The 12,874-nt window shown below is 42.0% G+C and overlaps 1 protein-coding gene across 1 annotated transcript in view; it reads left to right on the top strand.

Annotated features, from left to right (window-relative positions):
- efnb1 (ephrin-B1) overlaps positions 1-12,874 on the top strand; it is a 58,834-nt gene that overhangs the window by 23,820 nt on the left and 22,140 nt on the right. The window contains exon 2 of the mRNA XM_067598764.1: positions 620-897. Coding sequence (XP_067454865.1) covers positions 620-897 — 278 coding nt within the window. The remainder of the gene's footprint in view (positions 1-619; positions 898-12,874) is intronic.

Below are 12,874 nucleotides of genomic sequence, written 5' to 3'. Positions count from 1 at the left end.
CTGATTGAGTTGGCAGCAGAGAGCGAGGTGGAGAGGTACAGTAAGGCCAGATGGATTATCTTAATCCTCCAGTAGATGATCATGGCAGATTGAAGATGAACCAGAAAGCCTTAACCTCCCGGCTGACCCCCGCACACTGTTTTCCTCCAGAAACTCGGACCTCTGAAGTAGAAGCAGCATAGATATGATGTTGAAGCAAGGGTCTTATATGGAACTCCAAAAATATGAAAAAGAGTCTGTGGCATTCTTTGGATGTAATCCTATCTGTAGCCATTTCTGTGGCAGCCATTTTGTATTTGGCCATCTTCTTTCCCTCCTTGCAAACTTTTGGTATGCATTGATTCGGATCCAACTATAAGAAGGAACTTTTGAGGATTTGTGTGAAACGCTCTGTCGACAAACGCTGAACATTGTCAAGCTGTAACATGTAGTGTTTTTGTAGGACCGAATTAACTACGCTCAGCCTAAAAGCCCATGCCAGACAAATGTAAACCCATAACTCCTATAGCTCAAAGTGTTAAGACTGTGTAAACTGTTGTCTGAATTATGTGGCTGCTTTTTCCAGACTTCCTTTATTTTGTGTGAATTACAATATGTCTGCTTTTTTCTCCTCCGGCAGGTTTGTGGCTGGAAAGGGCCTGGTGATCTACCCAGACATTGGGGACAAACTGGACATCATCTGTCCCAAAGCGGACCAAGGCAGAGAGTATGAGTTCTACAAGCTGTACCTGGTGAAGAGGGAGCAGGCGGAGAGCTGCAGTACAGTCCTCGATCCAAATGTCTTGGTCAACTGTAACAAACCGGAGAAGGACATCAAATTCACCATCAAATTCCAGGAGTTCAGCCCCAACTACATGGGCCTGGAGTTCAAGAGGAACGTCAACTACTACATCACCTGTGAGTTTCTCATGATGATTTATTGTTGACGTTTAGTTTTTTAACCTTCATTTAACCAGAGAAGCTTGACTGAACAATCGGAGTAATAATCTCTGCTTCACACTCAGTTACACACAGTCACATCTGGGAGTTCAGACTGACTCGTAATGGCTGCCGCCGCAGCAACATAGCAACTACCAAAAGTGTTTTGCTTGTTGCACAGTAGCAGGACTAAGATTTATGGGTCTGTGATTTCAGGATCATTTCCTAATCATTTCCAAGAAGTTTTACGAAAAGACCTGTGTAATCCTGATAATTAATCCTCCCTAATTATAGAGAATATAGAGACAGTGTTCAATTGGTACTTCATTTAATTAATTCCAATGAATTGCTAGTGTAACCTACAGACTCATTTAGTTCGTGCACATCAGGTAAGCTGAGCATGCAAAAATATGAAATATGTCTACAAATATACTATTCATTATATGTGTTTATGAAGTTTCCAGTAATAAATGGATAATGAATACATGCTTACTTGGATTAGAACATTTTCTTTAGAGCTTTTCTTTGAAGGAAATTCCCATTTTTTTCTCTAATTAGGGTGAAATAACACAGTTCTTTCCATGAAATGTCTTTGGAAATTATTAGGAAATTATGCACCCTTAAAATAGAGCATTACCTAAAAAACACTTAGACATTATGCGCACTTCATTTTTCACACATACTTTTTAGACACAGTGTGTTTATGGGTAATTTATTAGGGGCTCTATTAAGTAATAAGTCCGAAGTTAAAATTGTATTCTGTGTGAGTATTTGTGGACTTACACTAGTAGAAATTGGGACAATAATTCAAAAGGTTTCATTTATGCAGGAGAGTTCAATTGTGAAAGAAAAACATATCCCTAATTCTAATAGTGTGTGTAAACAGTATAGAATTTATACAACGTGACATATGACAAGAATGATTTTATTTATTTCATATAAATTCAGATTTCTTTAACACATGCTACTTGAATAATTCCTTGGTGTTCTATATGTCATAAGACATGTTCTTTCACAAAAGTCAGTCAGTAACACTGGCTACAAAGGAACAGCACATTGTCTGAAAGAGCAGACAGAAGGGCAGCAAATTCTTCTGCTGGGTCATTTTTACTCTTGAAAAAGCAAAGGAGTGCATTATGACTACAGTTTCAACAGGAGGGGTTGAAGAAGCTGGAACTAAAACAGAATCTGGTTCTCTGGTGGGTTTTGGGTCCTCCTCCAGGCTGGGCCTTTCTTCATTATCCTCCTGGACTGCAATAATGACTACAGGTTTAATGGGAAAGGTTGAGAGTCTGGTTCTCTGGTGGGTTCAGCGTCCTCCAAGCTGGCCTCCTTATTTAGGCCCTTATTGTCCTGCACATTAGTCATTAAAGGAGGTTCCAGGGTGTTGGAGGAGCTGGCGGAGGTCGCACTGCAACAGAGTTTGTCTCTGGACTGGGTGTTGGTTGCTCTGTTTCAGGCACTTTGGAAACCTGCCCTGCGGCAAAATCAGCAATTTTATTCACCTGCATTGGTGCAAAGCTCTTGATCCCTTTCACCAGGATATCATGTGGGCACTTCTGTCTAATAATTTTCTGAATAGAACCATGTCATCCCTGATGGAGTGGGAGAAGGTGGTCTGACAGTCCACAGTTGAGAGAGCACTGGTCCAAAACAGCCTTTGTATCCCCAACAGACATTTCACTGAGCTACTGGGGATATTGAGGAGGGGGCGTGGAGAGAAGCCCTGCAGGACTTTGGGAAAAACCTGCATAACCAGCTCTTGTGTCCCCCGAGCAGTTTGGAGCAGAGTGCCTCCTGCTGCTTTTCTTTCAGGATCTTGGCATAGTCTTAGTCACACTGAGGACTTTAGGATATCTGTAGGTTACAATCATTGAAATGACTTTTCCAGAATACTGCTTAAATATTAAAATCACTGTGTGTCAAATGTGACTCACTGAAAATGAGGAGGTAAGGCCTCTGCGGATTTGAGGAGCATCTGGGCTTAATACTCAATGTCCCTCATTTTCACTGCCCACACCTGAGACAAGGAATGAGATTTGAAGTGTAGGTTTGACCTATTTAGAGGATAAAATCAGCATAATGTAACACTTAACTCCAAACCTTCCTTTCTAGGATTCTAGTCTTCATCAAAATCCTCCAGTTTAAACTTCCAAAGGCTTCAAACAGAAGCTTTATCTTTACTGTTACTTGCTACTTTATTAGACAGATTGGCGTAATATGAGTAGACTTAAAGGTGTAGTGATGGACTGTCTGTATGTGTCTCGGTAACCTAAACATTCTCTCAGCGTATTTTTTTCTCTGCTCGAGCAGCAAGTTGATCTTATCGTCAGCAGTCACCTGGGATGGGATGTGTTTTTCCTGCTGAAGACTTTCATCACCAGTGCAATCTAAAAAAAACAGAGGAAATAAGTAAATTTGAAGCATGAAAGAGTTTATCAGAATTTACCTGATATCTTATATTGGTGTGCGCTTAGAAGGATAGTAGGTCTTACATGAGACTTGTAATTTTTTATATGCTAGCAGAGCTCATATATGGGTGTATCAACCAACACCTTTGAAGTAAATCAGATAATGTTTCTCAGTAGTTTTAGCCAGTTTTCCAAAATACTGTATAGCTGAAAATATTTAAAGTCTAACTCTAGAAAACACAAAACCTCGCACACACTCTGATGGGTCTGTAGATTTCTCTGCTTTCCTCATGAGACTTTACGAGAGAGATTTTGTTGCTCTTTATTACAATACAGAAAACACTTAACTATAAAAGTGACAACAAAAATTTCACAAGTGTAAGTTCAACAATGGACTTGAGAGTACTCCAACACAGTTGATGCCTCTAGCACAAATGAACAGAGTGTTTTCAGGGTGAAAATTGTGTGAGTTATTCTGACTGAGTCACAATATACTATACAATATACTTCATATGACACATACAACACCAAGGAATTCTTTTTTTTCAAGGATCCTGTTAATAAATAAAGTGCAAAATCTCTAACCACCTTTAGGAAACTACTGTGAAATGATGCATACATTATGTATTAAATAATTTGGCCAACATGAACCCTGTAGATGGTCACAGAGAGGGCCATTAATCAAATGTTAATATTTTGTTACCCAGGGAAATCTTTTGGTATATTTTTGCCTTAAATGATATAGCTGTAAATTTTCTATATTGTAAACAAATCCCATGAAAAGACCAAAATCAACAGATTAATTGACCCCACCAACAAGTATTGACCGTCAAAGCTTTATACAGCTTACTCCTCTGTGCCATTGACCTCCTTTATTGTCAAAAATCTATTCTAACACGTCAGTGAGCCACACTGTTACATTGACTAACATACTTCATGATGATGAACACAAGCACCAAATGAGTATCAATCCATAGTTGAAAATAGTGCCCTCTAAACACACAATGTTTTGGGCAACATTGCTTAAAACTACAGTGTCCAGCTGTTTTGGGAAATTACCTTGCCTTTTTAAAAAATGAAAATGTATATTTGTTACCCATTTTTAAAGATTTATGTATGTAGTAGAGATGAATAGCCTTGGGGCTGGGCGCAGAAGACAAGGTAAGAAAGTCATAAAGTATTGAGAGACTGACTTATGAATAGATGTTTTGTTCTTTTAATGAGATTTTGTCACAATAAGAGAATACAAAATATTACCAGTATTATCACATGTTGACACATACACTGCCAATGTCATACTTGTATCTGCACGTACATTTCCATGATACAAAAGCCACAGTTTGAGTGGTGAGGCATTTCTAAAACCAAGATAGCTGTATTGTTTCGCCATCTTGTTAGCTCAGTAGTTGCAGAAGCTTACTGAGCTCTTACAGCTCAGATCATGATGCAAAAAAAAATATTCTTGGCTGCTTTGGCCTTATCTAAATTCTGCTTCAGTTCCTAAATTTCCTGGAATGACTTGAACAGTTTTCTAAAATCATAACATGTGTTGTGGTTTGTCCGGTCAGAGGATATTGTTGGGGGCTCTGCCACATCTGTAATTGATTCCTCTACGAATCAATGTAATGATCAGAGATGATCGTGACATCAGCAATGTCATATACACACTAATATGCAACAAGTCGCCTTTTGCCAAAGAACTGCTGGCACAGTAAGAAGTGAGCGGAGGCTCTGCAGGCCATAAGAAACACACTGAACCACCACTAATCTTATTTTACAATGTAACTGGAGGTATGGAAGAGTAAGGATAATGTAGAATACTGTTAAATCTATTCTGCCTTAATTAGTCTCTTAATAACCATCTCTCCACGTCACATTTCCTCCCAAATGGGGATACAGACAATTTAACTTTATGTCTTTTAAGTTTTAAAATGCTTCAGAATATATTAAGTTAAATTTCTTTTATGTTAAGAAAATAAAACCAAACTACAGTCAGTTTTATTCTATAAAAATAGCTTATTTATGTCATCCTCCTCTGAAGGAAAAAGCCGCAATCAATTAAACCCCACATATGTTTTTCTTTTGATCTGCAGCAGTTCAATCGATATTTGTGAATTCTCCCTCAAAGCCAGAACACAGGGAAGCATGAAACTTGTGATGTTATCAAGCGACATTTTTTGGGGAGCCGCTCCTGTGGCAACATTTCATGTGGACTTTAAAAAAATAGTTCTTTGAGCTTTATTACACCCACATGTCTTTAGAAAACACCTCAGGCACTTTCAGGGTCCGCTCTAAGTTTCCCTTGCTGTTGTTAGTGGGGCTGCTCTGCATATTGTCTCTTGATTATATTATAAATATTTTAACTAACTCTATTAGTGACATGTGTGTGGGCATGCATCAAGACTATGGTACGTTCCAACATCAAAGCCGACACATCAACTTTACTTTAGGTTGAATTTGCTTTTGCACAACACTTTCTTGTTTCTCTGCTGTATAACAATTTGTCGCTGATGTGTATATTACGCAAGTATTAAGAATACTTAGCACTTACTCCACAGTGATTCAGACTGAACTCATAATCAGAGCCAGTTGTAAATCCTTCACGAGGGAGGCTGGACGTGCAGGATCCAGCCTGATGGTGGATCATCATTAGGCTCATATACTGTAACGTTCTCGCGTCAGCAGTAATCGGATGTAGTATTTGTCTTGGTATTATGTTAATGTTGTTGTCCTTTGCAACAGGAAGAGCTTGCCTTATTTATTCTACTGTAGCCTGCGCAAACACCATGACACTATTCATCTATCATTTAGATAATGGCCAAGTGTGGTTTTGCTGCATGTGTGTAATATAAGTGTTTTTTCTTGAAACAGCAAACAAGGGATAGCAAGCACCTGCAGTGAATATACCTTTCCTGCTTTTCCTGTACAGTAAAGAGAGTGTGTGTGTGTGTTTGTGTCTCTGTGTGTGTGTGTTGGGGCCCCTTTAGGCCAGCTTATCCCCGCCTAGGAGATGTGAGTGCGTTATCCCACCGTCTCTGCTGGGAATGCGGCCCAGCCGGCCAGCAGAGCGGTGTAAATCTGCTCGGCCTATAAAGACCCGGCTTATCTGGCCTGATTAACGGTCAAACGTGGCAGACACGTTTGAGACAAGAGGAAAATGCATAGGGGAGTGGACATTCCACTGAATCTTCCAGCAGTCTTTTTCTTGTCCAACTCCGGTCTCAACTCTGACTTCGTGGCTCCGTTTGTCTTTTCCTTGATCATCCACCACTCCAACCCCAACCCCCACCCGGGCCCTGCTCCTTCCATGGGGTTGAACAAGCAACAAAAGGTGTGGGGTAAAGTAAGCAACAAATGGTGTGTGTGTGTGTGTGTGTGTGTTTATATTTGTTTGTGTGGGTCTCCTGTGCTGTCATGTCACTGCAGGGGATCCCGCCCACACGGTCCCGTCCGTCCCAGCCTAGCTTTGACAGGAGTCGAGAGGGGGGTTAAAGGTCAAAACTCATGGGCGAGGGGTCACGGAAACACAGCGGGGGTTCAGTAATGATAACCCTGCACTGATTCAAACCCCAGACCAGCACCAGCTTGTCCTGTCCATCAGCACCCCCTCCTCCCAACACACACATTTATATACATACACCCACCTTCCCACCCCTACCTTGGTGTATGAGCGAACAAACTGGTTGTATTTCACAGCGTTGTCTAAACACAGGATATGGAATGAGCTGTTTGTGAGGAAAATGGCTGTGCTGTGTTTAGGGCTCAGAGTCAGGAGAGAAGTGATTTTAGACAGGAGGCTTTTAAAGCAAAGGAAATATAATGGAGAAAATGAGCAACAGAGTGGGAAAGAGAGAGAAGGGACAGGCATAAGCAGCCGCACACATATATATGCAGTCTTTATACGCCCCCAGCGGAGCCCAAAAAAAGTCCCTCCATTTTCTCTCCCATTCGATCCTCATTGAAATAATCTACCATGACTGCTCGGTGATATGATTTCTGTGGTTAGCCGGGCCGGTGAGTCTCTGTTCTATATAAGGGTAAGGCCACGAGGCAGTAAACAGAGGCAGCCTGTCGTCATGCGCGCTTCTTCTCCCTTGATTTCCTGTGTAGCGGGCAGGGTAAGCCTGATCCCTCCTGACAGCTGTCACTCTCCATCTCGGTGTACCATCGTGGACTCTGACACACACCGACTTCCCCACCAGAATACTGCCGCAGTGCACTGCTATCTCACCTCCAGAAGATTGCCTCAGTGAAATACATAATGCCTGCTCGCAGCAAACAGCAAAGTTGTTTTCATTTTTGTCGCTCAGTTTCTTTGACTTTGTAGGTAAACCCAGTTAGTCTTGAAACACATAGCGGCTGATAAGCATTTTATTATTATCCAAGGATAAATTGGTAATGGAAAAGTCTATTTATTTCATGTTATAATCTTTCCACACGCTACACCTGGGTGCTGATGGAGTCTGTGAATATAAGAGTATATCAGACAGACTGCATTTGACACTGTGGGATGATCTTTCTGCGGTGCTCACACCTGACAGGATTAAGGTTAGGAGGCATGTTGCATATCGCTAACATTCATACTCTTTAGCGTGGGCTCTCCTCTGTATCACTGTTATTTTTGCTCAACAACCCACACATTTTTACACCCCTCCATTCAAACCATCCCCCATGGAATCCCTTCTCCACTGGGCAATATGTATCCAATTTTTTTTTTTTTTTTTTTTTTACTTTGCAAAGCAGCTTCTTCTCCTCTTATTTGCCCTTGGGAGAGTTAAAGGTCAAGGTTGAAATCCCTGGCCTGGTTGCAGCGGATCACGAGATCCTCCCTTGCCCTACATTTGTGAGGACGTAAACACACCAACATATGTGCACACGCGCACTCCCACGCAGGCACTCACAGTAATAACGCAAATGTGAGCTTGGGAAAAGGAACACACAACACGCACAAGTGAAAAACACATACACACTCATATAGATATAAACACTGGAAAGCTTATAGCAAGATTGGATGTAGTGCAATAAGAATAATCTGATTATAAAAAAAGTGTTAAATGTCATCTTTTAGAGTTAACATAAAATTACCATAATGAAATCACAGCCACTTACAAAAAGGCATTCGCAATTGTCGCTGGCGCATTTGAAAAGACAAAGGCATTTTGATTGTCAGATTATAGAGATGCAAATAACTCACACGTTTCTAGCTCACAGTTAAATGAATTTTTAACATCTGGTAACCTCCCTCAGTAAAAATATTTTAATTACAAGCAAGAGACACTGTTCAGGATTTTCCTTTCGCTTTGATTGTAGAGTCTCACACATGCTTGCTCTCAGCGTAGAACAAAGGACACATTGTTTTATTGCATATTTATCAGATTGCGGACATTAAAAATTACTCACAGGTTGTGAAATAATTACTAGTTTTGCTGGCAAACATTTCTATCAGTCTGTACGTATCATGAAATTAAGAACCACAAAAACTCCAAAAAGAAAGAAAAGAATCAGCTTATCATTTTATACCCCTTAATTATAGAGGATACTTTTATTATATAAACGTGTCAAATAATCTTATAAATGCCTTAGATTTGCCGTGTTACCGGTCGTTTTGAACCAGTGTATGTCATGTTTTTCAAATGCCAAATAATCCTGCTAAGTTCTTGAAGAATGGGATTCACATAGAAAATCAGGTGGGGGGTTGAGTTCGAGTAACTGTCATTGATGTTACCGATTAGAGTTTTAAGCAGCTAATCAGTAAGCCTCAACGGATTTCATTTTCAAAGTAAACCCTGCCAACAGGTCAGGTTATCACCGGTGGAGCAGCATGGCCTGGGATAAGGAGATTTAACCCCCCCTGTGAGTGAATATAGCCCAGTGTTTATTAGAGTGCCAGTATAATATATGACTTTCTGCTTGCTTTGCAAATCTATCCAGGCTGCCTCTGCTACTTCTCCTTTGGATATTTCATTCAGAGAGGGTTAGCAGGCACAGCGTTATTGTCGCTGGTTATTGCCTTTCGTTTATTACAGAGGAGTTTGTTTAGAGTGGAGGAGAGGGGCGGGGAAGTGTGGGGGGGGACGGGGGGACGGGTTGGGATGTGGGTTGGTGGGGGGGACACGAGGACTTTTCTTTTAGGGGCTGCTCACGTGTCTGTACAAGTGAATGGTAACCATTGGTTACGGCTGCACCCGTCTCCCCTAGATGATATTCATGTATTCATCTCAATTAGTCCGCTCGGTGCATTTCCAAACACAGACACTCATCCCTTCTCGGCTGTGCTCCATGCTTATCTTATTAGAATATTTTATCCTGCATGCAAGGCCTCTCTCTCTGCCACTATGTCATCCCTTGCACTCACTCCTCTTCCTGTGTGAGTGTGTGTGTGTGTGTGTGGACAGTATGTAGGTGCTGTGGGAAGTCTGTGTTTAAGTCATTTTCGTTAAGTGATAGCTCAGATCTCCTCTCAACAAACAGACCACAAGAGACCACAGAGTTAAATCTGCGAAACAACAACACTGTTGATTTTTTTGTTTTTCTCCTCTCAACTAACACAAACTCATTTGCCAGCCTCTCACCCAATCAATCTTTTCTCTATGAGCGATTCTCAATTGTTGAAAGTAGCTTCCTGGTTTTTCTTTAATTCCATCCGCTATGCAGAAACCATCTCTGTGGTTTTGCAAACCTAAAATAGCTTCAGGCAAAAGGAGAGGAGACAACTCGAGACTGCTGGAAAGATTCACGTTTGGAGCAGAGTCCATAGTGATTAGGAAAAGTAAATGTAGGACACGAGATGAGCATCATTGTCCGTAAGGCAAATTGTAACGGACAATGGTGCATCGCTGTAATAAAAAACATAAGCGCAGGACAGCCCATAATCTATAACACTCTGGAAATGCATATTTCCCTTTCCATCTGAGATGTCTGAGGTTGTTTGCCCTCTGCTTTGCCAACAACACATATTCTCAGTGTCTTTCTTCTCTGGCCAATAGCTAAGCTCAAATCACAGCTCTCTGTCTGTCAAATGGAGCTTGCTCTCCCTCTCCACCATCCCTAGAACAGTGGTTTCTCTTTTCCAAGGCACACTCTGAAATGGCTTTGTTTTCCAACAGCCATTCAGTGGCACCGTTAGCTGGGTCCTGCCAAGAAGTCCGCCTCCCCAAGCTGGAGCCCAGGCTTGTTTACACAAACTCATCGGAGAAATATGGATGTATAATTATAGAGGTTGTTGGTTTTAATGTCGCATCTTTGCTATGGAAACCACTGCATGCTTGGTCAGCTACGATGAGGGGCGGCTGATGAAATTCTGACCGGGGATGGCGTGAACATTTCTGTGGAAAGCGTTTTAGGGGAGCGAGAAAGGAAAATGGAGCTTCTTGATGGAATCGAATCAGCGCCGAGCAAAGCAAACAAACATGAATCACAAGGCGGTGATAGAGATTGCTGTGGTTGTCCAACGCATAAATACAGAGTCTAAATACTGCTCTGCAGGCCAGGACCAAGCCCGTTTCTGTGAATTCAGCTCAGTGGCAAAATGTCCATGTTCCATTCCAGCATGACCACAGGCACACAAACACAGTAACGGGAGCAGACAAACACACAAGAGGCGTGTGTGCGCACAAACACACAGGCATAAATAAGCACAAAGCCACATAAGCAAATTCAAATATATATATATACTCATAAGCTCACACTAGCATGCAAATAGATGCACACACACACACACAAAAAATCACAAAATCCTCACACACCCGTCCATCCTCTTTCACTCTGCACAGATTTGCTTGTGTAATAGAAGCTGCTGTATGCATTGTGCATTCGTTAATGCACATTCAAGAGAACTGTAGCCTGTAGCCCAGCACAAGATATTTTCAGGCATCAGTCCCATGGGTGCGAACGTGTGTGCTGTCAGAGTTTCTGCATGTATACCTCGATGGTTGGATGCTGAAAAGAAAGTGTCGTGTCTTCAAATAAATACGTGTTGTGTTTGAGTTCAGGCTGTGCTGCCTCTCGCAGCGTCTTGATGATTTAGTAGATGGCGAACGAACAATCCTACCTCCCGTTCCAAACCCACAGGTCCAATTTCTTTCTCTCTTTCTGTTCCTCTCTGCCTTTTTTTTTTCTCCTGCAACTTAATCTTTCTCTCCCTCCGCCTTGCCATTCCACCTATTTTCTCCTCTCCTTAGATCTTACCCTCCTTGCCTCCACCCTCTCCGCTCCCCATCTCTCCTGCACAGTGACAGATCCTTCAGGAAATTGTTTCAGGTCTGCCAGACATTTTTGTGTTGTAGCTGTTTATTTGTGCTGGGGGCACAGGGGTCCGGAGCCTCAGTCTCTCCCTCTCTCTCTCTCTCTCTCTCTGCTCTCGGACTAGACGTTAAGCTCCCAAACTCTTTCACCGCCCTGCGCCAAAAACACTGATCCTCGATCAGCGTGGCTTTACCGTGTAACCGATACCAGGGATGAGGAGAGAGGAGCACCATTGAGGATGTAATCAGTGCGTGTGTGTGTGTGCGTGTTTGTATATGTGTGTCGGTTGTTGGCTTTGTGTGTATTAGGATGTAATCAGCAGCATTTTTTCTGTGGTCTGCTGGGCTCCCTGATTGGGGTTTTGGCGAATAACAGGGGAAGGGAGGAAAAGTGTGTTTCTTTTCCTGCTTCTTGTGTTGCAGCCTGGCCTCAGAGCTGGAGAAGCCTCACTGTAGTTTGGAGCCACGTTTGCAGCTATGGGGCTTTATACATCAGCTACATCAGACCTCCTATCTATTATATATCCGCCTGCCTCTGTATCACCGTGTGTCGCTCGCTGTCTGCATATATATATATATATATATATATATACATGCGTGCGTGCGTGTCTGTGTGTATTAGAGCTGCTCTGATTTGGGTCCCATGTCGGCTGCAGTCAGCTTCGTTCAGTCGCCTCCATGTTAGCAGGTACAGGAGATTCCCCCAGGGTTTAGGCACACATGCACACATTCACACTTACACAGTCGCAGTGACACACGCACGCTAACACACCTGTGCACAGTCTCTCTCTCTCTCTCTCTCTCTCTATCTCTCTCTCTCCCTATCTATCTCTGTCTTTGTTCTGCCTCTTGCAGATTTTGTTTTTGCGGACAACAGATGGGCTGACATCAACTCTCTCTGCTATAACAAGTACACTCTCTGTCTCTTGCTCCGTCTCATCTCTCTCCCTGTCCATCTCACTGTCTTTAACGGCTCTCTGCGCTGGAGTCTCTCTAGCATTTTGTCAAGCAAACATGTCAAACATTTACTCCTTTCAGCCTCTAGGATGTGAGGATTTTGCTGCTTTTTGATATAACAAATATCTTTGGGATTTGCAATTTGTTGCATCTAAAAAACCAAACAATTTATACATGAAATCAAAAAAATAAGATTAATTGATATTGGCAATTGCAGCCCTAAATCTTTCCCTCTGTGTTTCCGTGACTAAATCTTCACACCCACAGCCTCTTTATAGTCTCGAAGCAGTTTTCTCACCTGAGCCATAACGTTTGCTTTGGCTCCTCTCGCACATTGCATCACTG

The sequence above is a fragment of the Thunnus thynnus genome, chromosome 9 (genome assembly GCF_963924715.1).
Source record: "Thunnus thynnus chromosome 9, fThuThy2.1, whole genome shotgun sequence".
Classification (NCBI taxonomy): domain Eukaryota; kingdom Metazoa; phylum Chordata; class Actinopteri; order Scombriformes; family Scombridae; genus Thunnus; species Thunnus thynnus.
The sequence above is the reverse complement of the archived record's forward strand: the minus strand, read 5'-3'. Positions and strand labels throughout refer to the sequence as shown.